The sequence below is a fragment of the Cupressus sempervirens genome, chromosome 5 (assembly GCF_028749045.1).
Source record: "Cupressus sempervirens isolate cs-2001-9-10 chromosome 5, ASM2874904v1, whole genome shotgun sequence".
Classification (NCBI taxonomy): domain Eukaryota; kingdom Viridiplantae; phylum Streptophyta; class Pinopsida; order Cupressales; family Cupressaceae; genus Cupressus; species Cupressus sempervirens.
The window spans coordinates 455579703-455603552 of NC_143122.1; the positions used below are offsets into that span (position 1 = coordinate 455579703).

The window sequence follows — 23850 nt, forward strand, 5'->3', positions numbered from 1 at the left end:
AAATTTGTGTGCAAGATTTGACTATGTTGTATTTGAACTCATTCGTTGGAAGATAGGATGCAACCACTGTAATGTTCTCATCATTAAATAAATATTTAATCAAACCTTTGTTAATGGGCCGATTGATTTAGTATATGTCAGCCCCATTTTTTATTTAATTGTTTCTGTAGGTAGGTGTGGTTGTCAGCTATCTTGGCACACCCTCAAAAAGGTTTCCCTGACAGGTATTTTAAGCACAGCATGTAGGTAGTAGTTGGTATGCGATTTAGATTATTTCTTTGTACTGCGAATTCCTATTGGAATTCTCTGTTGTTCACCATTTTGGAAGTGAAAGATCTTCCCTACTTGGCTTTCCAGTTTCAATGGGATTCAAACCTCACCCTATTCCGTCTTTGTATTACTTGCTCAGATCTGGCAAATCCGTGCACCATCTTGTTGCAAATTGGCATATATATATATATATATATATATATCTGTGGATTGGATTGAAACCCTTGTATTGGCATTAATTTGCATCTTCGGTTAACGTATTGTTCTAGCATCTAGTTATAGTTCATAATGCACACACTGCACCACTCAATGCAAACTTGTGGCCAAAATACATACCATACGACCTATTCCTCCCCTCACCACACGACTACCACACTCCATACGGCCATATCTGTACATCTCAAATTCCACCGTACGGATTGTATACCATCCTATATGGCCCAATCTACTACCATACGGTCTCTTGAGCATACCGTACGGACATCAGTGTGTCACTACCGTACGGCCTCTGCAGCAAACTCTAGTAGCGACTGTACGGCCAGAATTCCAACCAATAAGTGGTCCTGCAAAACCGTGCATCCTACTCAGGTTGTTTTGTACAGCTATTGTGACCAAGTGCACGCTTTGTCTAGAGTTTAATTCTGGCGTTCGTCAAGCTCACACACGAGCAAACCAATTCCTGAAGGTTAATCGGACAACGAAACATTACAATGGTATCAAAGCCTAGTTATTCTGCCAACCTGTGGAAGTGAATGCAAGTGTGTACTCAAAGGAGAAGGCGAAATAACCTTGTTGGTAGAATGGCAAATCATCAGGATCCTATGACAAAACTCATGAATCTTTTAAAAGAGCTCAGCAGAAACCAAATGCAAATCAACAAAACCCAAAGGCTTATGCACAAAACACTACAAAAATTGCCTGAGGAATAGACAACAAGAGAACAAAATGGGCATAGTAACGACTCTATTTTGAGAAGGAACAATTTTCAACCCTCTCGCTCTCGACCCTTGATACCCATCTTCCTTCCAAGGATAGAAGTGCCACGCAAAGAAAGAAAGCCCACTTTTCAGGAAATGCAAGAAAAACTTCGGGAAGATTGGAGGAACGCGAATATGGAAGGTGATATATCTTACAGAAACTATGTTGATCTAAAAATGAGATATTCAAGTGGGGGGAATCGCAATTATTTTAATGATAATCTCAAGAGAAAGATCGGAAAGGTAAACTTATCACCATTTGATGGATCTAGAGCCATTACCGCACAAGCATGGGTTTTGAAGGCAGACACCTATTTCCAACTCAACTCGATGCTCGAAGAGGAAACAATCAAGTTCACAACACCCTATCTAGAAGGAGTGATGCAAGAGTGGTGGCATCATGGATTGGTCACTCTCAGCCATAACCAATTAACCTCTTATGTCGAGTTCACTGAGAGACTCATTGATCGGTTCGATGGTAAGGATCCTAAACTAAACTTCAAATATCTAGCTCAACTAAAGCAAACAGGTACGGTAGACAATTACATCACTAAGTTCCAAAGGCTAACAGTACTAGTCACAAATATCTCTGAAAGACGTCGAATCATGTTATTCATGGATGGGTTGAGAGAGCTTCTGAGAGGCTGGATCAAAGGGTTGACCCATGCGTACTCAAGGAAGCTATTAAGAAGGTGCGTGACAGGGCCACATCTTCCTCTAAAACTCACATAGCTATGTTGACACCGTCCCAACAATAAGACAAAGACAAGGAGCCAATTCGGAAAAAACCTTTGTTGGATGAAGACTGTCGGCAAGTGCTCCGGATGACAAATCTTTGTTTCACATGCAAGGAACCATGGGGACAGGTCATCGCTGCCTTGGGAAGGGGAAGATTCATTACATTGAGGTGTTTCCTGATGACGACAAAGGAAAAGTACCTATAGTGACTGGTAAAGAAATTAATCAATAGGAGAGAATAAATGCCCTGATACAAAAAGAGGGTTCCATTGCTACCCTCACTATAGTGGCTGAAAGTAGTATCTTCAGGGTTCATGGAAGACTCCCGAGGAAACAAGTCACATTCATGATTGATAGTGGTGTCACACTCAACTTCATCAATTCATCTTTGGCCACTAGTAAGGGCTTGCATACAGTAGAGCATGGAGGATTCAAGGTTAAGGTTGCTGGAGGAACCTTGTTACCTTGCACTCATGTGATCCCATGGCTAAAAATTTCCATGAGAAACTATACCTTGACAGATGATTTATTTGTCATAAATTTGGTTGATACTGATATCATATTGGGCATCCAATGGATGGAGACCCTTGACCAGTACACCCAAAGTTTGAAGATGGACTTTTCATTCAAGATGGACAGCAAGAAGGTGTTGTTAAGAGGAATGTCAAATAAAGGATCGAGGGAAGTCACAATCAAGAAGATGGAGGCCATTTTTAAACATGATAAGATCCTAGACGCTGCAAGTAAAAACATAACAAACAACACCTTACCCCATTCCTTGGATAATTGGCGGGCCCATCTATTGATCGAGTACTCCAAGAACCATTTTCCATGCCAATTGATGGATGGTGATATACAAGATGAAAGATACAAAGTTATTGATGATATCATTTACTACGGTGATAAGATCTGCTTGGTACCTAACTCGAAAATGAAGAAGCTGATTGCAAAAGGTTTCCAAGAATCAAATTTGCATTTGCTTGAGGACAAGCAAATTTTGGGACAGAAAGACTGTAATGTTCCCGTCATTAAATAAATATTTCAAACATTTGTTAATGGGCCGATTGATTTAGTATATCTTGGACCCATTTTTTTATTAATTATTTCTATAGGTAGGTGTAGCCATCAGCTATCTTTGTACACCCTCGGAAAGGTTTTCCCGATGGGTATTTAAGCACATGTAGGTAGTAGTTGGTATGCGATTTAAATTATTTTTGTACTACGAATTCCCATTGGAATTCTCTATTGTTCGCTATTTCGGAAGTGAAAGATCTTCCCTACTTGGCTTTTCGGTTTCAGTGGGATTCAAACCTCACCCTATTCCATCTTTGCATTACTCGCTTGAATCTAGCAAATTGGCGCACCATCTTGTTTCATATTGGCATATATATATATGGAGATTGGATTGAAACCCTTGTACTAACGTTAATTGGCATCTTCAGTGAATGCATTGTTCTAGCATCCAGTTATAGTTCAAATTTCACACACCGCACCACTCATTGCAAACCTGTGGCCAAAATACATACCGTACAGCCCATTCCTCCCCTCACCAAACAATTGCCACACCTCGTACGGCCATATCTGTACATCTCAAATTCCACTGTACGAATTGCATACCATCCTACATGGCCCAGTCTACTACCGTACGGCCTCCTGAGCATACTGTACAAACATCAGTTTTTCACTACGATACGACCTCCACAGCAAGCTCTAGTAGCTACCGTACAGCCAGAATTCCAACCAATAGGTGGTCCTGCACAACCATACGTCCTACTCAAGCTGTTATGTATGGCTATTGTGACCAAGTGCACACTTTGTCTGGAGTTTGATTCTAGCGTTCGCCATGCTCACACATGGGCAAACAAGTTCCTAAAGGTTAATTGAACAACGGAACATTACAACCACAAATCATTGGACAGCCTACTAAAGAATATAATTCTGATAACACTGAAATCCATACAAATTACATGGTTCTAAGTGTCTCATTTATACATTTTGGTAAATGATTATGAATTTGCAAGAACCTTTCAATTCTGTATTCTTTATCAACAAGCTGATAAAGCTTTCAAAGCGAGATATATAATTCTGACCTTTTTATAACAGATTCAATTTTGTCACAAACAGCAGCATCAAATCTGAATCATATGGTAATAAATCAATTCAAATTATCCTTGCGATGATTCCACTGCATCAGCTCATGCCTAGGTGTTGTGGGCTGGTCCTTCTCACTATTTCACCAGGCCAGTTGCTCAAGGAAAAGGTTTACCACTCTTCTCATTCCATATTGAAACCCCTTCCTTTTAACATTATTAACTATGGATGGCAATTGATGACCAACCCCTGATGATTCTATGCAAACACCTGACGACTCACCATCTATATCTTTTATTACCAATAGCTGATAACACCTAGTTCACACAGCAAGACAACTCTAGCATATTCACAGCACCCTATTTGGCTCCTGAAGAAAATACCATGAGTCTTCAATGTGTCCTCTAACTTCCAATGTCACGCAACTTTTGTCAACCCTTTTAAGGCAATGACCAATCACAAAAATGATTCCTGTTATTCCTGTCAATACCCAAAATATTTCCAGCCATCACCGTTGTTACCTGGATAAGCAAACTGCACTCATATTCCATTAAATCCAAGAAAACTGCAATCTCTAAAGTCTTCATGCCAGGAATTAACCATGGAAATGCTCACGCAAATGAGAGAACAATGAATCTAGGAATATAATTTCTATGCATAAGTATTTCCAATGCTGAATACAAATATTAATCGCCTATCTTCACAAAATTATTAGGTCACTAGAAATGTTAATCGCCCATAATATAATCTTGTAATATTTGGCAAGAATTAATCATTGCCATTGGTATTTTACAGCTGATGAAATTTCACAACTTTACATCCTCAATGAATCCTATACCCTTTTATATCAATGAAATGCTATTAGGCTGAATAATATAATCATTGGTTCAAATAAAGGATTACAGCTTCTAAACATTAAACTTTATTATTGCCGTTAATATTCAGAACAATTATCTTTACATTCTAGACAATGCAAATTACCTCTGTTTGATATTTAACCTTAATGCTGCAAATTTGTCTCATTAGCCACTTCACAAATCTGGCTAAATGTGAACTCCATCACAAATCCACTCTCGGGAAGACCTAGGGTTTCGTCCAGCCCTTAGTCAATCTGCTGAAAGTTTGTGACATTAGAGATGTAGTCAATGTAGAGCAACAAACGTTTCCATAATTTCAATAATCATCTCAACATGTTGAATGCATTGCAAACCCCTCCCATTTATGACAATTGGGTGAAGCTTCTAGACTTTCCCTCACGAAGTTGCTTCTCAAACAAACTGGAGAATTTTATTAAATAAAGTGACTATAATATAATTTTATTTTAGACACTTTTTAGTTAAATTAATTAAAACAAAGTCATCCTTTTAATTTATAAATTTTTTAGACAACTTTAGAATAATTAATTTAATTTATCAAACTTCGAGGACATTACATCTAACACTCAAGTGAGTAAAGCTTGATCACTCCATTAGTAAGCGGTCTCTAACCTCTTGAAATGAAAAGAGATTTTGAAGAAAAAAATTGGCATCAACATAAATTTATAATGACAAAGAAAGAGAGCATGCAAAAATCACTTACGAGTATCCCATGCATGCAAAACCAGCTTCACACTATCTAAACTTATCCACATTTAGCAGGCAGTATCCACAGGCTCTGGCACTGATGGAAATTTGATTTGAATAAATAAGAATAATGAACTCCAGTTATTCAGAATAGCATGAGAATAAACTGTGATTCTAAGATTACCGTGCAATGAATGTATGGTGTAAACATTTGAATTAACCAATAGCTTCAGATGGATACTATAGTACAGGTAGCACATAAATGAATGGAATGCACAAATATTATTCAGAATGAAAACAAAGATAAAATAAATTGTTTACAAATCATTTGTTGCATCTACCAGCATAGGAAAAGATATATAATTGAAATGCAGTTGTTTCAAACTCATAATGTAACTGAAAAATTTTGGTTACAAACTTATGAAACATTTCTTGCATTCAGAATAAGATAATAAATAATATTATACCAGGCCTGACCTCTTGTATTAGGTGAACACGTATGTGTGTGTGTGGATATGAGGGCTTGTGTGCGTATGATATGTTTTTGTACCTACTACAAGGCATGGCACTTGTGTGACACAATCTTTTCAAAGTTATCCAAATAATATATTTCTTGGAAAGATTTGTATAACTTACCAGGAATATCAGACAACATCAAATTTGTTAGAAGCTTTCGACGGATTTCCTGAGCATGATGCACTTCACGAAGAAAAGTTGCATATTCCTTAACCCCATGGATTCCAAAAGTTAAAGCCTCAGCCCCTGAAGCAATTATTAGCTTATCGTAGGCAACCTTTACCCGCTTGCAATTAGTTTGGGATCCATTTTCTCCAACAGTCTCACAATATATCTGAATCCAGCAATTAAAATAGTCTAAGTATAGATCAAATGTTTATAGATTCAAAATAAATTAGAATGCTACTAGATGACATGCATGCTGGAACTGCTTAAACCTTGTAGCACCTATATCATAGTCCCATTGCACAATCAGAAATTATAACCAGGACACCATGACTTGTAAACCATACCAAAATTCTCCAAAGTTTTGTTTACAGAAATCGATTAAAAATGATAGATTGCCAACAGAAGAAAGTTGCTAAAAATTAAGGCAAAATGTTTTTCCTAAATAAGATTGCTTTAAAATATTTCAAAAAGTAAAGGATAGGTGATAGGAGCCAATGCATGGGTAGGGTCCAATAGGTGATATGTTAGGTGAGTAGATTAGACCAGTAGATGAATAAAATAGACCTATAGTGGTGTACTAAAAATGTCCCATCAATGCATATCCCCAAAAAGATGCCTCAAAATTTTAAGAAAGAACCACTCATGTGCAAACACATCAATGCACCATTGAACAAGATTTAGTGCATACCTATGGGTATTATCACTTTTTGGGACCATTTTGGACACTTAAACAAAAACTATACTGATGTGGCATCATATTTGACCATGTGAACTTAAAATTTTGTTTTAATAGGGTGCTTGACCAATTAGCTTCTGTAAAAAATTGAGTAATCTAAAAATTTCATTTAGAATTTCAAGAAGTGTGAAGTTAGGGTGAGCATTTACTGGCTCCTCTCCCCTAATGTGCCTATAAATTGAAAGATTTCAAGCGCATTTCCAGGGTAGACTGAAATAATTGAAAAACATAGTCAAAAGAGGAAAAGTTAATCTGCATACAAGACCAAGGCTCTACTAAATACATTTTGTTAAAGTTATATATGAATACGATTTAAAAGTAAAAGACTATATTGTCACATCACCTAAATCCATTCGCCTATCAATGCTCAAGTAGGTTAAATTCTAATTTTGTTTTTTGAGAGACTGTTCACAATGAGTTGCATGTGTCTTGGGAAACTGCATATCTTAAATATTGTCTCTCGCTAGATAATTTTGAAAGTCAATGCTAGTGAGGATGAATAATCCTTATGAATAGCTGTTCTTTTGAGTAGCTATGATACACTTTATCCGATTTGTAAATTTTAGTGACGCATATCACCATTTAATCTTTAAGTGTATAGGCAGTAGAAGGGAATTTGTCTTTCAAGAATTATGTTTAGAGCTACGACAATATTCATGTGGAGATGAAAATTTACATGTTATTAAGAAAGGAATAACAGAAAAACCAAATTTAAAGTCAATCACAACACACGATAAATTTGTAAGGTCAATGCATAAAATAGGATGATAAACAATAATACCTTCATCAAGACCATAGTGTTTCTCTAATGTTCTTGAATATGCTTCACGATTCTGATATGATGATTGCTCAATTTGTCAACATGATGGTTGCATTCCGATACTCGACACTTGATGATACTTTGAAATGGACTTGAATGATTGAATAATTGATAAGATAGCTAGCCAGGTAATGATAATTCTTGATAATAATTGAATAGGGTTTGGTTTGATGAAAGATAATCGATATATAGATTCAACCTAATATTGATCAACATTAGAGATTGAACTGAAGATCGATGGATGAGAATAACTAAGAGGACATGAAGGTTAAATTTAGGAAATGAACTGGTTACATGATTCAGTGAATTGATTGAGATGATGAGTTAAGTGAATGAATGGATTAGAAGACTGAATCAACTGAAGAGTCAATGGAGAGTGACTGTGAGCTGAACTGAAGTGTTGAAGGTGTATCAGAAATAAAATAGAGAATCAAATAATTAAAATAGTATAACTCATGCATGAATTTAAGATAGAATAATGAATAAGATATTGATTTTATTTTTTTAAGACAAAGATATTCAATTTATTTATTTATTTTAATAATTGTGAAAGAAATATTAGGTAATTAGTTAATTAAAGAAACTAGAACAAGCCGGTGAAATTAATTGTTATAAATTATTTGACTGATGTGGATGAGGAGAAAGAAATAATTTAACTAAATAATTAAAAATTATGTAGATAACAGTTATGTTGGGTGTTCATAAATAAACATGTTGCTAGTCAAAGTATTAATAATGTAAATAATAGTTGGCTTGTATGATATTGTTTGTTCCGGACAAGTAAGTTATTGGCAGTTAATACTCTTAAGCAACTGCCAAGTAGTATTTATGACACCCATTTTGTCTATCGCGGACCAATTCTACATTGTACACAGTGCATATGGTAATGAAAGAAACATCTTTCTGAAACTATATTTTGGTTGGCATTGTTACATTTTGTTATTCTATGTTCTGCAAACAATATCTATATTAACTCTGTATGGTAAGTTCCATGTGGGAGTAAACACTTTGGAAAAGTAGTTGTGTGAAGCCTAGACATCTATACCATAGAGAAGAACGGCAACAAGTAGATGGCAGTGTAATGGGCTGATCTAAAGTGTTTGAAGTCAAAGAGAAGACACGATGGACAACGAGTTGACATAACACCTGGTGTATTTTTGGGAAGCATCCATCAACCAATATATTTAAAGGGAGGCCCTCAACTGAGAGGTCCCTATGAGCACCATATGAGACAATTTGACAATAAATAATGTGGTCAACATCTTCTCTAAAAAATACAAAAGTTGTCAGCGTGCAACTTTATTATCCTTTAAGGTCTTCGAGAGGACAGAGATTGTGAACAATGTCAGCAATAGAAACTACAATAATACGAGGAAAGAAACCAAAGGGAGGAAGAAGAACGTGATACAAGAAAATGTTGCACCTCCGACAATCAATGCCCCTACTTCCACATAAGGGCAAATGATGTATTATGCACACCCGAGAGGGGGGATAGGGAAAGGTGAGAAGATATCTTTGGATCAAGAAAAAGAGTGAAAGGAACCGGTGGTTGCAGAGAAACACCGAGGAACCCTAGAGTCCAGCAAAAAGTAAAAGTAGAAGGATTAACCAAGGACGTAATCAAGAAAGATACAAACCATCCATAAAAGAAGGGACATATCTTGAGCAAGTGGGAGGAAATTGCTAAAAGCCTACCACTCCTTGACGAACAAAACAAAGAGTTTGTTGAGCTAACAAACAATCAATCAACATAATTAATTCAGCCGAAGAAGACTCTAAGACAGTCCACGGAGAGTAGCCTATCAATACAGTCGATAATTCACAAAGAGAACGAAGGAAGGAACCTCAAGAATGAGGATGCCAAGATATTTGAAAAAAATCTACACCGCATTGATAACCTTTCTATGGAAAAGGAACTGAGAATATGGGACCTGCACCAAAGGCCTAGAGAAGGGGGTTCCAAAATGAGGAAAGTAACCAAGATGCAAAAAATACTAATGGTGGACGTGAAGAGGGCTTGCACATAGGCAGGAGTGCAAGAGAAGCATTAAAATGTCGAGGAGAGAAAAGTAGTCTAGTCAATTCCTCGATACATGGTACATAGCAGTCCAAAATGGTAGTGGCCCCCCAACAAGTCTTGGTAATGACAGGTAAAAACTCCCTAAGTTCATTGGTAATGGATTAGAGGATCCTATATAGCACAGTAAGACATGTGAAACCATATGGTTGCCAAGAGGTCGGGTTAATAAGGATAGTTGGTTAAGGTTTTTTTTCAGCCACATTATAAGGAATAGCCATAGACCGGTTCTCATAAATGAAAGATGAACAAGCTTGGGACAACCTAAAGAAGGCATTCTACAAGAACTTTAAAATCCTAAGAGGTGATAGTGAAATTGTGGCTAGAATTTACAACAACAAGCAAGGGAAACATGAAAATGTCTAAGCTTACAATCATAGGCTCAAGGAACTACTGGGCAAGATGGAAAACCAGCCAACTGATGAGTTGAGGAAGAGTTGATTCATTTAGGGACTGATTCCCATGCCCAGTAAGAAGATGAAGGTAGCACATATGTCATCATACATCAATGCCTACAATCAGGCAATGAATGTTGAAAGTGAAAACAAGAACATAACGAGGAAAGAAACAAGCAATGACAGAAGTACGAAGGATACCAGCAATGACAGTGAGTTGAAATCGGGACAAGCCCTCAAATAGGATAAGCTACAAATGATAAAGAAATTAAAGGCTAAGAAAGAGAGTTCAAATGAGCATTAAAAATGTGAAGCACTGACTACAAAGTAGGTCACACAAAAAATGACATATTTGAAGAAATTGTTTTGTGACATATGTTAGAAACCAAGGCATTCCATCAAGGAATGCCCATACAACTTGAAAACAAGGAGCACATAAGTACTCTATACTCAAGGGATCAATCAAGCCCACCATCTACAGCACCAAAACCATTTACAAATTCTAATGCATCACCTAGCAGTTAATGCGACAAGCGAGGAAATAATAGCAATGATAACAATAGTGGACCACAAAGCAAAATACAAAATAACACAAAGGGAAGAGTAATTATTTAGTGTCAGAAGTACAATGAATGAGGTCACTTCACCCAAGAGTGCCAAAGCAAACAAAATAAGATAGGATTGTGCAAATAATGTGAACCCAAAAACTGTGAAGATGTTGACTATCCAAAGCAGAAGTAAGTGAACATGTTGATTGTAGAGGATCTAGATGAGGAAGTACTTGCAATTTCCAAGCTATAGATGAAGGCAATGTACCCCTTGAACAAATAACTAAATACTTTGAGAGGCCAAGGCTAAGGTAGAATTGGTGATGGCAAATGAGCAAAAAGCCTCCAATGAAGCTACAAGTACCCCTCTTTGGTCAAAGTCAAAAAAGAATAGAGTACAACAATTGCTACAAATAATGATACATGTAAAGCTAAGAAACCTTTTACAAACCATTCCATGATTAAAAATAACAATCACAAATATAGTCAGCATAGCCAGCTAGAAACAATACAAGCCATAAGGGGAACCAGTAGCAAAGTCACCACCTAAAGACAACCAAGTTGTTGACCCTATGTTGTTGATAGTGAGCATCAAGAGGAAGTCAACCATCGTCTAGATGGAAATACTTGGGGGAAGTTGACAAACACAAGTCAATGTGCTACTGGAGGAAACTTGGAAATGCCTGGGGAAGCTAACACTCAGTCCACCAGTCTTACACTTAGTGGATGTCGACCAATAAGGCATTAAGTTGTTGGGGACATTGATAGTACAAAAAGTAATAATGGGTAAACAATGATTTTCTAGGACTTTTCTAGTGATCTTGTTGGAGAAGGCATATGAGGCAACTCCTTGGGAAGGGTTGGTTAATCACTGCAAAGGAAAACCATAATTGGAAGTAGAATACACTCTCGATCAAAAATGAAGGGAGCAAGTACATCATTGACCTTAGGATTCAAGCAATAAGCAAGGAACTAGCATCCTCCAAATCAAAGTTTAAAGATGGACGTGACTCTGGATGAAGGAAAGCAATCAAACCTTATAATGAAGGGGTGCTCAAATTTGAAGACCGCTCCAAGGATGAAACAAACTCTCTATAAATAGATTATTCCACTAGCAAAAGGAAGACTACGAAAGCTTTCTCCTTGAATGCAACATGCTACAAATTGGGAAGATTGAAAAAGTCCACCACAATGCAAAGAATGCTACTTTTCCCCTAAAGTACAAAGAATAGAAGGGAGAGTAGTGCAGGTGGATAATACGAGCTCTCCATGTTTTGAAAGAGATGTAATGAAAAATGAAGAGTGAAGTGTGAATAAGATATGTTTGTGCTATGAAGACAATCTGAAGGTCATCCTAAGTGGTGACAACTAGAACCTCGTATCGAAAGCATCCACGTTCAAGATATTCAGAGTATAAGGACACCTTCAATTGAACAAACAAAGAATTAAAGGGGACACAACTAGACATTTGCATTATGAAATTCCCCTCGTACTAGGTGCATAAGTTGTATGGAAGAGACCTTATAGAATGAACAAAAACTAAGTTGCCAAGGTGCATAAGGAGATTGAGAAAATGCCAGAGGAAAGCATAATCTTCAAGGTAGAAATGAGCAAGTGGATCTCACCAATTGTAATATCCCTCAAGGATGCCTACTAGATCAAGAATTGTGTGTTATTCACATGCCTAAATGTAGTAACAATCAAAGATCTCTTCCCAATTTCATTCACAAACACTGTAATAGAGGAAATTATAGGCCATTAGATATATTTCTTTATAAAGCTATTCACAAGGTACAACCAGATAAGTATCGTCAAGAAAGGCAAATTGAAGACTACCTTCATAGTAGAAGATGGGGTGTACACATACAACAAAATGTCATTCAATCTATGTAATGCCATGTCTACCTTCCAACACACTATCTTACACATCTTTGACAACCTGTTCGTGGGAAACTTCAAAGAATTTTTGGATTGTCGGCCAATACACTGTGGGTAGGATATTCATATCAATGCACTCAAACAATGCATGAAGAGGTTTTGAAGGGCAAGATTGTCCTTAAGCCTAAAAAAGTGCATATGTATGCTGCCCCAAGGCAATTTGTAGAGCCATGTGTTTGCGACAAAAGATTTGAGACTAACTCGGATAAGTTAGGGGTCATCATACAAATGGAGACATCAAAAATTGAACAAAAGTCAAATCATTACTCAGACATGTTGGCTGCTATCAAAGATTTATAAAGAACTTTGCTCAGATTTTGCACCCCCTAGATATGTTGACAAGGAAGGAACAACCATTCATGTAGGGAGAGGAGTAAGACAAAATATTCAATGAGCTAAAGTCAAGACTAGTAAATGCGCCTATCTTGGTGTACCCATACTAGAACAAGGAATTTTGTTTGCGTATAGATGCCTCCAACTACGCAATTAAGGCTACAATGGCAAAACTATGGCTCCAAGGAATAGATCATCCTATACTTTATGTTAGTTGCCTACTCTCAAAGGTAGAAACGAATTACAAAGCAATTGAAAGAAAGGCATTTTGGATGGTGCACTCCATCCAGAAGTTTCTTTCATGGACCACCATGCTCTGATGTACTTCATAAATAAGTTGATTGCCCAAGGATGAATGAGTAAATGGTTACTCTTATTGCAAGAGTTTGCATTCATCATTGTTGTCCGACTAAAAAAGAGCCATGTCATTGTTCACCAATTGTCTAGATCAAGTCAAACAAGCCACCTAACGAGGTGGACAAGGACTTTCCAGATGCTCATCGATTTCAAGTTGTAACATTGTCACTATAGTACAAGAGCATTGGGGAGTACCTATCAACATCTACCTTTCTAAGGGAGATGCACCAAGCCAGGGGAGAAAACTAACCCTTAAAAGAAAAACTTTCCAACTCATAAATGGCTTCTTATACAAGATGGGTCATGACCATGTGCTACAAAGATGTGTCATGCAAGATGAGGACTCCAAGTGTTGACAAAAGCACATGAAGGTTTGGCTAACAGCCATGTGGGACCAAAAAACATTGCATGCAAAGTCTTATTAGCAGAGCTATGGTGGCCAACACTACATACAAATGCTTGTGAATGGGTAGTGGGATGTGATACATGCCAAAGAGATGACAAATCACCAAAGTGAGCCTTTAAGCCACTATTTCCTTCCCAACCTCGGGAACTTTTTGACAAATGAGATTGGATTCCATCTTACCATTGAAGGTCAGTCACATATATGTGTTGATATAATATGATAGCCAAGGAATATCTCACAAAGTGGGTAGAGGTGAAGGCACTACCTACGACAATATTGCCACCAATACAACAAAGTTCATATATGAGCAAATAGTAACACGATATGGCATTCCAATCAAATCACAAGTGATAAAGGGGTGCTTTTTGTCAGCCATGTTATTTGATTGATGACTACGGTGTTCAATATTTTAGATAATCTCTCAAGTTTGTACTACCCAAGACCCAACAACCAAGCAAAACAAACAAATAAAGCATTGGTCTCAATCATATACAAGTCATGTAGTGTTGAGGACTAAAATTTGAAGGAACGAGTTATGATAGTATTGTACACCTGTTGTACATAAAAAGACAAGACATGCACCATTTCAATGATGTATGGGCAGGAGGTTGTGGTCCCTAGTGACTTCATGGTGTCAAGCTTGAGAATCGCAATAGAAAGACATCTTAGTGGCATGAAAAGATTGAAGGAATGACTTGTCACACTTAACAAATTGGACAAGCAATAGTTAGAGACACAATAAGCCACTAACGCAATACAACATCGGTGGATATTATAGCACAATAAGCACCTCCAATGAATGCACTTTTTAATAGCACAAGTTATTCTAAAATATAATGTTTGTACTAAAATCAAGCTTAGGAAGTTTAAATTTTGTTGCCTTGGATCTTATAATTTCAAGGAGCCTGGCTAGAATGGGGAAATCAAATTGGCAACTCTAGATAATATGCCCACTTGGGAAACTCTCAATAGCTCAAAACTTAGAATCAACCAAGAGCCCAAAGGACCCACCTTGGCAATCAACATGTTGGGATATGCAACTTGAGGGAAATGGATAGTTAAAAGAGATGATACACTAGAGGAAGATCCAATCAATACAGAAAAGCACTTGCACTTCTTGTGAGGTTTTCATATCATCACCTTGTTGCAAATGGGGTGTTGGTTATCAAAATCACTGGTTAGATACCTATGAGCCTTGCCTGCTCAATGCTGGGTATCTAACTGATTTTGGCCAACTTGACAGGATTAATCTAATCAATTCAAATCCTCTGCGCTTCTAGCTCTGCCAAACCAGGGCCTATTTACCCAAATCCTGGATAACAAAAACTCGGATCCAAGATGATTTACAACGAATTATAACATAAAAACAAATTCCTCAACTGGCAAGTGTTTAAGGAAACTTTTGGATAACAATTAATAACTTCCTATCTTCAAACTTTGATTATTTTATTAGATTTGTGTGTTGCTGAAAGAATAAGTTAAAACGAATTACTATTATGAATAAGATTCAAACTCTTCAAAAGAAAAAGCTAAAGAATTGCCAGCATATAGGTTGAAAATTATGGACAAATTAATGATCAGTGCTAAATTTTAATGGGTAACAGAGTCAAACATATATTTCTTACATATAACTTAATGATATTAATGATATTATATTTGTTGATAATTCAATGATTACGATGCTATGAATTATTACACTTTTGCATATTCAGACTAGTCTATCATGATTTAACCTTTATGTGGACACAACAGATACAAATATTGGAAAGATTATATCCTGCAATATTCGTATTTATCAAATCTGAAAAGCAATGAATAATTCTATGTACCTATCGAAATAGTAAATTATAAACAAATGATCATCAAATCACAAAGGACAAGTTATACACATACTAACTCTAAAAAAAAAAAAATTCTTATTGATTTTATTGCTGGATAGCTTGTACTAGAGACACCCACATTTGTTGATGCTCTATTCGATACAACTCAATCATAGAAAACTTTAGTGTTTATGTTCAATAATTTTCAATTTCCAACTGCTTTGCTCAATACTTCAACAATTTCCCTTTGAAAAAAAAATGATAGTATGTATACTTAAGAAAAATATTGCAAAGAGTTTCATATAATATGGGCTATGTACATATTGTTTTGATTTTACATCCTCCTATTTATAGAGGATAAAAAGGCATTGGTTATTCAACCAAACAATGCACCTTTGCATAATACAACTAACAAATACCTAACCCGTATTGTAATTGGTGGTTGTATTATTTCAATGTTTATCAATTTGAACTTTAGCCATCAATTATATCTCCTAGGGCTTATAATATTCAATATGATTTATTTTAGTCCGTGAATGCCTCCTACGCAATCCTTCATCCATCAAATGGCTTCCTTTTACCAATCACAATAACCATAGATTCCTGATCATAAAACCGCCGTAGTCACGACTTGGAGAAGGTAATTTGAACCGGCGTCAAAAATTATCGCGCCCTCCTCTTAAGCACATGCTTTTGAACTCGGGTAGATTAAACTTCATACTCATCGCATTTTTTCTTCAAGTCTGAAATGATCATTCATGCCGAAAGTCTCTGATTGGGCGTCCTTCATATCTCACGGCTCTCGTTACCTTTTGTTCACCCTCGTTTCATGCTACCATTTCATGCAACATTTGGCTCCTTGCAACAAACTTCTCTTTGAAAACCCTCCATTGGGAAACTCCTCTTCTACAAAGAATTCAACAGCAACAAATTCTAGCCACCCATTCTCATCCTACAACAAACATGTAGCAACGTTAGAAATGATTAAATAAGATTAATAATAAAGAACACAGATCGCTTGCTTTGGTGGCTTCGAAGGATATGGGCACTAAGATTCTCTAGAATCTGGATGAAATGCAAAACAAGAATCATGTCAACACACCAAAATCTCCTAGAAGACCATTCGCTAGCATCCGAGACTCATGCTTTCTTTTATGTGTTTTCTTTTATTTGAATTTGCAATATTTCCTTTTATTTTTGTATTTACTGTTTGGGTGGGTATTCCATACTAGAAATTGACCAATTCTTATGTATTTGCTCCTGCCATCCAGGCCATTTACGGTGAGAATCCAAGTATTGTTGCTAACTGTTACTGACTCATAATTGCTTGCACATAGTTTACTCTGCTCCTTCTCTCAAACAAATCTGTTGCTTGTTAGCACTACACACAATACCTGTCAGAATTCTGATTGTCTTTCTACCTGTCTCCTATCGCTGCCTAGTAATCTTTTATTTTGTCTCTATTTTCCTCCTGTGTGTCTAGTCTGTTCTTGACCACAAAGTGACCATCCACGGAAAAGCTTGAATGAAGTATCTAATTACCATTGTCCAGAGGCAAACCATTGTGCATTCTCTTTGTGGTCTTGGATACCCTTTCCTGATGATTTTACTTGCACAAATAACTTTCTCTTTATACAGCCGGCAATATGGTCTCTCCCTACTTAATGCTTCTCCAGTAAAGACCCTTAAGATTGGCTTATTCATACTTGCATAATCTGAAACAAAATTTTCAAATTTATACACACTCTGTTTTTCTGGTGCTGAATATGATAGGTCATTATTTCTTAATCACTGTTTTAATCATTGTGCCATAAATAGATGGATTCTTTGTTTCTGCATTTACCTCCCACCTTTGGATTCCACTATTTGCAACTGGTATAATGATTGCCTCTTTATCTGCATGTATCAGAAATAAGATTGACTCGATGCTTCTTCGCATATATTTATTTGATTCCTTTGCACTGCTGCGTTATAGATATGTTGTTCCTGATTGCAGTCTTCAAGTTCAAACAAATCTATTCTCTGGATACATTACAGCATGCTTTAATCCATTTCAGAGTTTAGTTCATCAGGTTCGTAGTGTACTACCAGTGTATTTCATAGTTATCCAAGAAATGTCGAACTGCATGTAAATGGGATCAAGAAGAATAATAGAAGGCTGAGAAAATTATTTCTCTATAACCATAAGGTATCTCTGTGACAGCAGAACCTTGACACTTCTCATACTGTAGATCTGCAACCATGTTTTTTAAATACTCCACAACAGCTCATTTCCTTTAACTTTTGTACTATTCTCTTGATTCATCACTGTCTATTCATTCTTGCTTCAAATCTCTGTGAACCACCTACAACTGTCCTGCTCATGAATTTTAATACTTTGAAGCATATTGTTTGAAAATAAGTAGTGGGTAGGATCTAAAGATTCTGTCTTTTCCATGGTGCTTAGGACAAAAATTTTGTGAAAATTTGGGTTCCATCATGGGGATCCCCTTCCTTTTGCTTGGCAGTAGAAGTAGCGATCTTAGGTGGTCTGTTGATGGCAATTTTTAAGTCTCCAAGTCTTAGAGATAAGTTTGGGTAGCTTTTCCTTGCTAGATAGTCAACCTAGTCCATTTTATGAGAGATGGGCCAAAAGTAGTCAAGCATGTGAAGTTGAAATCAAGGGATTTGTGATGAAATCAGTTACAATCCTTCGAAAATCCTTGTTCTAGTTTCAATTTTATCTTACAAAGACAAGAAAAGTTGTGGGAGCTAACATAGAGGACGCATGTCAATGCCAAAAATTTGGCAAAGTGTGATTTTTTCTAGAATCTCCCAAATCTAAAATCTTTACTATAACTCATATGAACCAGAAACATCTTGACAATATTTATATAAAATATAGGTATAAAATATAACTTAAAGTATAAGTTGTAACTTGTATTAAATCTTACATTTTATAGAGCTTATTTTGCCCTCCAACTTGGAGAGACTGAAGTAAACAATTGGGAGTTAACTTGAAAAGAGAGAGGAAATTTAAACATCTAAATATTTCTACCCCTTGCAAAATATTAACAAATCAAAGATTTCACAGGGAGATTATGAGATTCAGAGTTTGAACAAGGCATGAAATTTTATGGATAAATCCAAGTGTGGAGGGGGAGCAATTGAAAGTTTTGTCATTTAAGTGCAGGGGAGATCTCAACATTTCAAGATTTACGCCCCTTGAAAATCCTAAGATTTCAAAATCTCTGTCCCAGATTGAAGGCTGCCCTAGGTGAAATTCAAAAACCAAGTTGATGGAGAATGATAGAGTTAATGATGAAAGAAAAATCAGTTGAAATTCTGGGATAAACGATGAAAAGTGAGATGAAAAGGGATTGTAATCATATGATTGATAAGCCTTGAAAACCATCTTCAAGCATGAGTTTATACTTGAATTAACAAAATGGAACATGCAAAGTGGGAAGGAAATCTCCAAATCCTAGGATTTCCACCCCAAGATAATCCCAAGAATCCAAAAACCCGCCTAGCCATAATAGCATTTCAAAGATAATTATCAACTCAATATTAATCAAAAGGATAAAAAACTAAGTTTGAGGGGCAGGTTTGATGAAATTTGAGGAAAAACTCAAGTTCTTTGAGAAAAAATGGATGGCAAATGAACTAAAGTAAGTGACAATCAACTCCAAATTCAAGGTCAAAAACCTTAAAAACTTAGGATATCTGCCAAGGGGAAATTTCCAAAACTTGAGATTTCATAATTTCCACCATGGAGATGAGCTATTGCTAAATAGACAGGTCAGCCTCATTAGAAGAATTCAAACGTTTAAATAAAATCAATTTAATTGGCCAAACAAGGACAAGCAACCTAGACCACTGGCCACCTCTTTTTCACTAAAGTGCCTATATAAAGGAGATCCATTTCATTTTTGCATCAAACCAAATGCAGATTGATATCATCATAAACGCAGTGAACTACTTATCAAGAAGCAGCAAATTATATAAAGTAAGCACCAACTTTTGTGGAGTAAAAGTTAATTTTGAGGAGGATTTCAAAAGGGATGAATCTCTGATTGTAAAGAAAGCAATCTAGGGTAGAAAACCAAAAATCAGAATTAAAACTTGCAAAAGAGGAAATCTGAGCTAAAAAAACAACAAAATCAAAGTTGAAGTGTGCTAAATAGAGAAATCTGGGTATAAATTAGAAAAATCAGGCCTTAGAAAATTGGCAGTTCTTGATCAAGTAGAGGAAAAAGTTGATTTAAAGCTCTAGATGCAACTTCTTCTCATGTAAGCTTTCATATTTCCTTAATATTTACACTTGAGATTTTGTGAGCTTGATAATATTTCTCTTTTGTTTTTGCAAAGTAACCATGAAGGAGAGAGGTCTGAATCGAGATTCACTCATTGGAGCAATTTTAAAGATTAGAACATGGATAGTATGCAAATCCTCAACCATCGCACAAACAAAATGCGTGCTACAGGATCAAGCTCAAAACTTCAAACAAAGAGATGGTTTGAGATCAAGAACAAGACAAGGATGCTCAAGGACAAGAAAGATGATGCTCCAAGTTGAAAATGCAAATTCAAAAAACAAGATTAAGATGGGGTGCAAAACCAAAGAAGAGAGAGAGAGAGAGAGAGAAAATTTGCAGGCCTACAAGTTAAAGAAGATCGTAACCAACTTGAATTATCTCCGGAAATCCAAGTTCACTTTGAAAGATACAGCTACATCAAAAACTTCCATACTTCAAGAAGATCAAAGTCAAGGCATCGAAAGAGACATTAAGTGTGCAACTACAAGCAAGTGCAAAATCATGGCAATGAGAAGATTTTCAGAAAATGGAAAAAAATTGAGAAGATGAAGCAATTTGGGAATATGCCATCATAATTGAAGGCTGGATAATGTTGAATATCAAGAGATATTTTCTCATCACCAAAGATGTTTATCAATTATATGGGATAAGGATGTTGAGGTGGCCCCCACTCGTCTTCAACCAATCAAAAGGCTCCAATTGCACGTGTTCAAGCACATTCAATCATATTATGTCAAATGTACATGTGGAAGGCATCTAGTGCCTCTACCTTATCTATTTTCTCATTGGTTCTCAAAAGCATTGCAATTTTTTTACTGGCCTACAAGATGGTGCCTTCATCTAATTGGGTGATAGTGGTGGCAACCCTAATTAGGGTTTGTAATGGGTTGAACTTGATCCTTGATCTTAAATTAATCTTCGGCCTTCATTGTAATTGAGTAACTATAGAAGGCCAAGGCCTTCTCATTTTTAGTAGTTAAGATTAGAGGGGAGAATAAATTAAGATTAGAATAGAATAGGAGAGGAGACTTGTTGAAATTGTTTCCATAATGTTATCAAAGTAATTATCAATTCATTGTTGGTCTTCATGGTGGATTACTTGTATTGCTTTGGAGTGTTGCATGGTTACTTCACTCCCTCACTTAGATTAGAATTTCATTTCATGTTGAATAGAAAGTGTTTAGTTGAATGGAAGATATTTTGGAACATCTTTGGTGAACTTGTTTAGACCAAACCACTAGCTTCTTGCTAATTGTAAGTACACCTTGTGTGGTTGAATGGCATATTTATGATTTTAACTACGATTATTGCTTGAATATTGATATGCATCGATGGATGATGTTAATGGAATGGTGGTAGTATGAAGTTATGAACATCTTACATTTACCTTAGGAGATTGTGCTGATTTGGTTGATGTTGATAACTAAACTAAGTCTACTACAGTCACAAAGACATCCACAATTTCTTGCATTCTCGAAGTAGATTAGCTTTCTAAATCCTTTCCTTCATGTAACAACCCCTTTTCCTGGACCTTGGTTAACAACTAACATGTCATTGAAGACAGTTATTATTTCATATTCAAGAGCATGAGAAGGCAATAACAGCTATATTACATGTTCATATGAAAGAGGTTAACGGCTAAAATCAATATAACTGAAATGTCTTAACTAACAATTGAAGGAGTATGCATTCAACAAATATGGTGAATATAACTACCATCATAACCAATCGTTACTTAATGGAAGAGAGATCTTTTCTCCTAATAAAGATACATTACTTTTCATAATCAAATGAAGACAATTTCCCAACTACTTTACATATTCAAATGGAAGAGATCCAACGGCTATAACCAAAGAAAATAACTGATTAAATGATATTAACCATCTAACATATCTTCAACTTCATAAAAGTAAAATACCTATTACTAGCAGATATCTGAATGCCTATCATATCTCTGCCTTGTGCAAGCCTTGGCATTTGGTGGAGAGGAGAAGCATTACCATTGGGCTTAACCTCCCAACCACAGGCCTCTAAGTACCCCCACACAATCTCTACCAAGAAAAGCCCTCCCTACCCTGGAATTCAGGCTTGGGAACCACTACCCAACCACTGAGCATCCTAGCGTTAAGAGTAGCCAATCACTGCTCGACTACACAACAAGACCTATACCAGGGTATACTTTAAGAAACCCCTCCTTTAGAAAAGGTGTAAAAACTTGGCGAAAAGTGTAAAACGCTTTGACAAAAAAAATAGTTTACAAAGAAAAAATAATAATCTCCATTGGCGAATCATTCATAGTCTCTCAAACAACGTGTAAAATTTGGGCAAATTGTGTTATTTTAAAACCACAAAGAATTTATACATTGGCGAACAAAAAATAATAATCATAGCAAAATTTTAATTTTTTGGGCAAATCATTTCATTGTATTCAAGGTTAAAAAAAACATATGCGAAGTCAATGGCATCGGAGGTTTGCAAAGGGTTTCATCAACTCGAAGTTGGTGGTTGCAAAACCACGAGAAAGGCTTTAAACAGATCTATCACAATGTCGCTGTCAAAGTGAAAGTTAATAGTTTGTGTGTTGCGAAACCGCGAGGAGAGCAGAGATCGCATCATCGTCAATTGAAAAGATAAAGGAGTTAACATTGCGACTTTGCAAAAAGGATATTTCGCGGCATCGGCAGTTAAATGATGGTGATTCAGTGAACTTTTATGTTGTGAAGTCGTGAAAAGGGAGATCACATCATCGGAGGTTTTTTCCAGGCAGTTAGTCTGTTGGTTGCGAGACCGCAAAATGTTAATTCAGGCGGTTTTCGCATGTTCGCAGCAGTTAAAGGGAAAAGACTTCTAGCAACCGCGAGACCACGATGGCAGGGATTTTCATGTTCCAAGGTTCCGATAGAAAGATATGTCATCCTGCAAAGCCACGAAAAGTTAACATGAAGTCGTCTTCGCCACTTCACACCGGTTAGAAGGAAATGGGTTTTGACAACTGCGAGACTGCAATGTGAAAAGTTTAAGTTCTGAAGCTGCGACAAAAGGGGAATCTCATTGGAAGAGGATATAAGGCTTATCGCAGGGTCGCAAGGGTAAAGTCAATATTTGATTTAACAGTTGCGATAGCCTGAGAAAAGAAAAAGAAGGGTTTTGCAGTTTCGCAAAAAGAATTCAAGGTTAACTTCAACCGCTTGCGACAAAGTGTAGAAAGAATGGTTTCGCAACTCATAAGATTTTATTTTTAAAGCTTGAAAGTACAAAAGAACAAGTTTTCAAATCTATTATCTGATTCCCGACAGTTGATGAGTTGACATTCTAAGGCAAATGAAATAAAGGCAGTACTTACTACTGGTCGATATCCATGCACATGCAAGCTTTTAAAGCCATTAACGTCGTGGCTCATCACCAAGTTGCAAAAAACTAGAATTCTCAAATATCTAGAGCTAACAAAGCAAAAAGAATTTGCAGTAAGATCAGAATGGCAGAAGCAGAATCATCAGTAAAGAAGGGCACTGCAAAGGGCAGCAAGGTTTCATTGTCTGCCAAATTTGTAGAAGAATGGTTGAAGATTCTCCCTAAATCTTCCAATGCTCAAAGTGCTAATGTCCACATGTTTAGAGAACCTTACAGCTTCTGTAGAGATGCTCAAGTACCGGACACCAATGGAACTGAATTATTCTGGTACTTTTACAAGAATAGGGTGCAAAAGGTTTCCATCTCAAATCCATGGACGAAGAACCTGGGGAAGTTGATAATGTCAAAGGTATACGTGGATGTTGACCTTATCAAGGCATTGGTAAATG

The 23850-nt window shown here is 36.5% G+C and overlaps 1 protein-coding gene across 2 annotated transcripts in view; it reads right to left on the reverse strand.

Moving 5' to 3' along the window:
• LOC149556741 (internal alternative NAD(P)H-ubiquinone oxidoreductase A2, mitochondrial-like) overlaps positions 1-23850 on the reverse strand; it is a 217986-nt gene that overhangs the window by 174791 nt on the left and 19345 nt on the right. For both annotated transcript variants that reach the window (XM_089831255.1, XM_089831254.1), the window contains exon 2: positions 6275-6488. In XM_089831255.1, coding sequence (XP_089687381.1) covers positions 6275-6488 — 214 coding nt within the window. The remainder of the gene's footprint in view (positions 1-6274; positions 6489-23850) is intronic.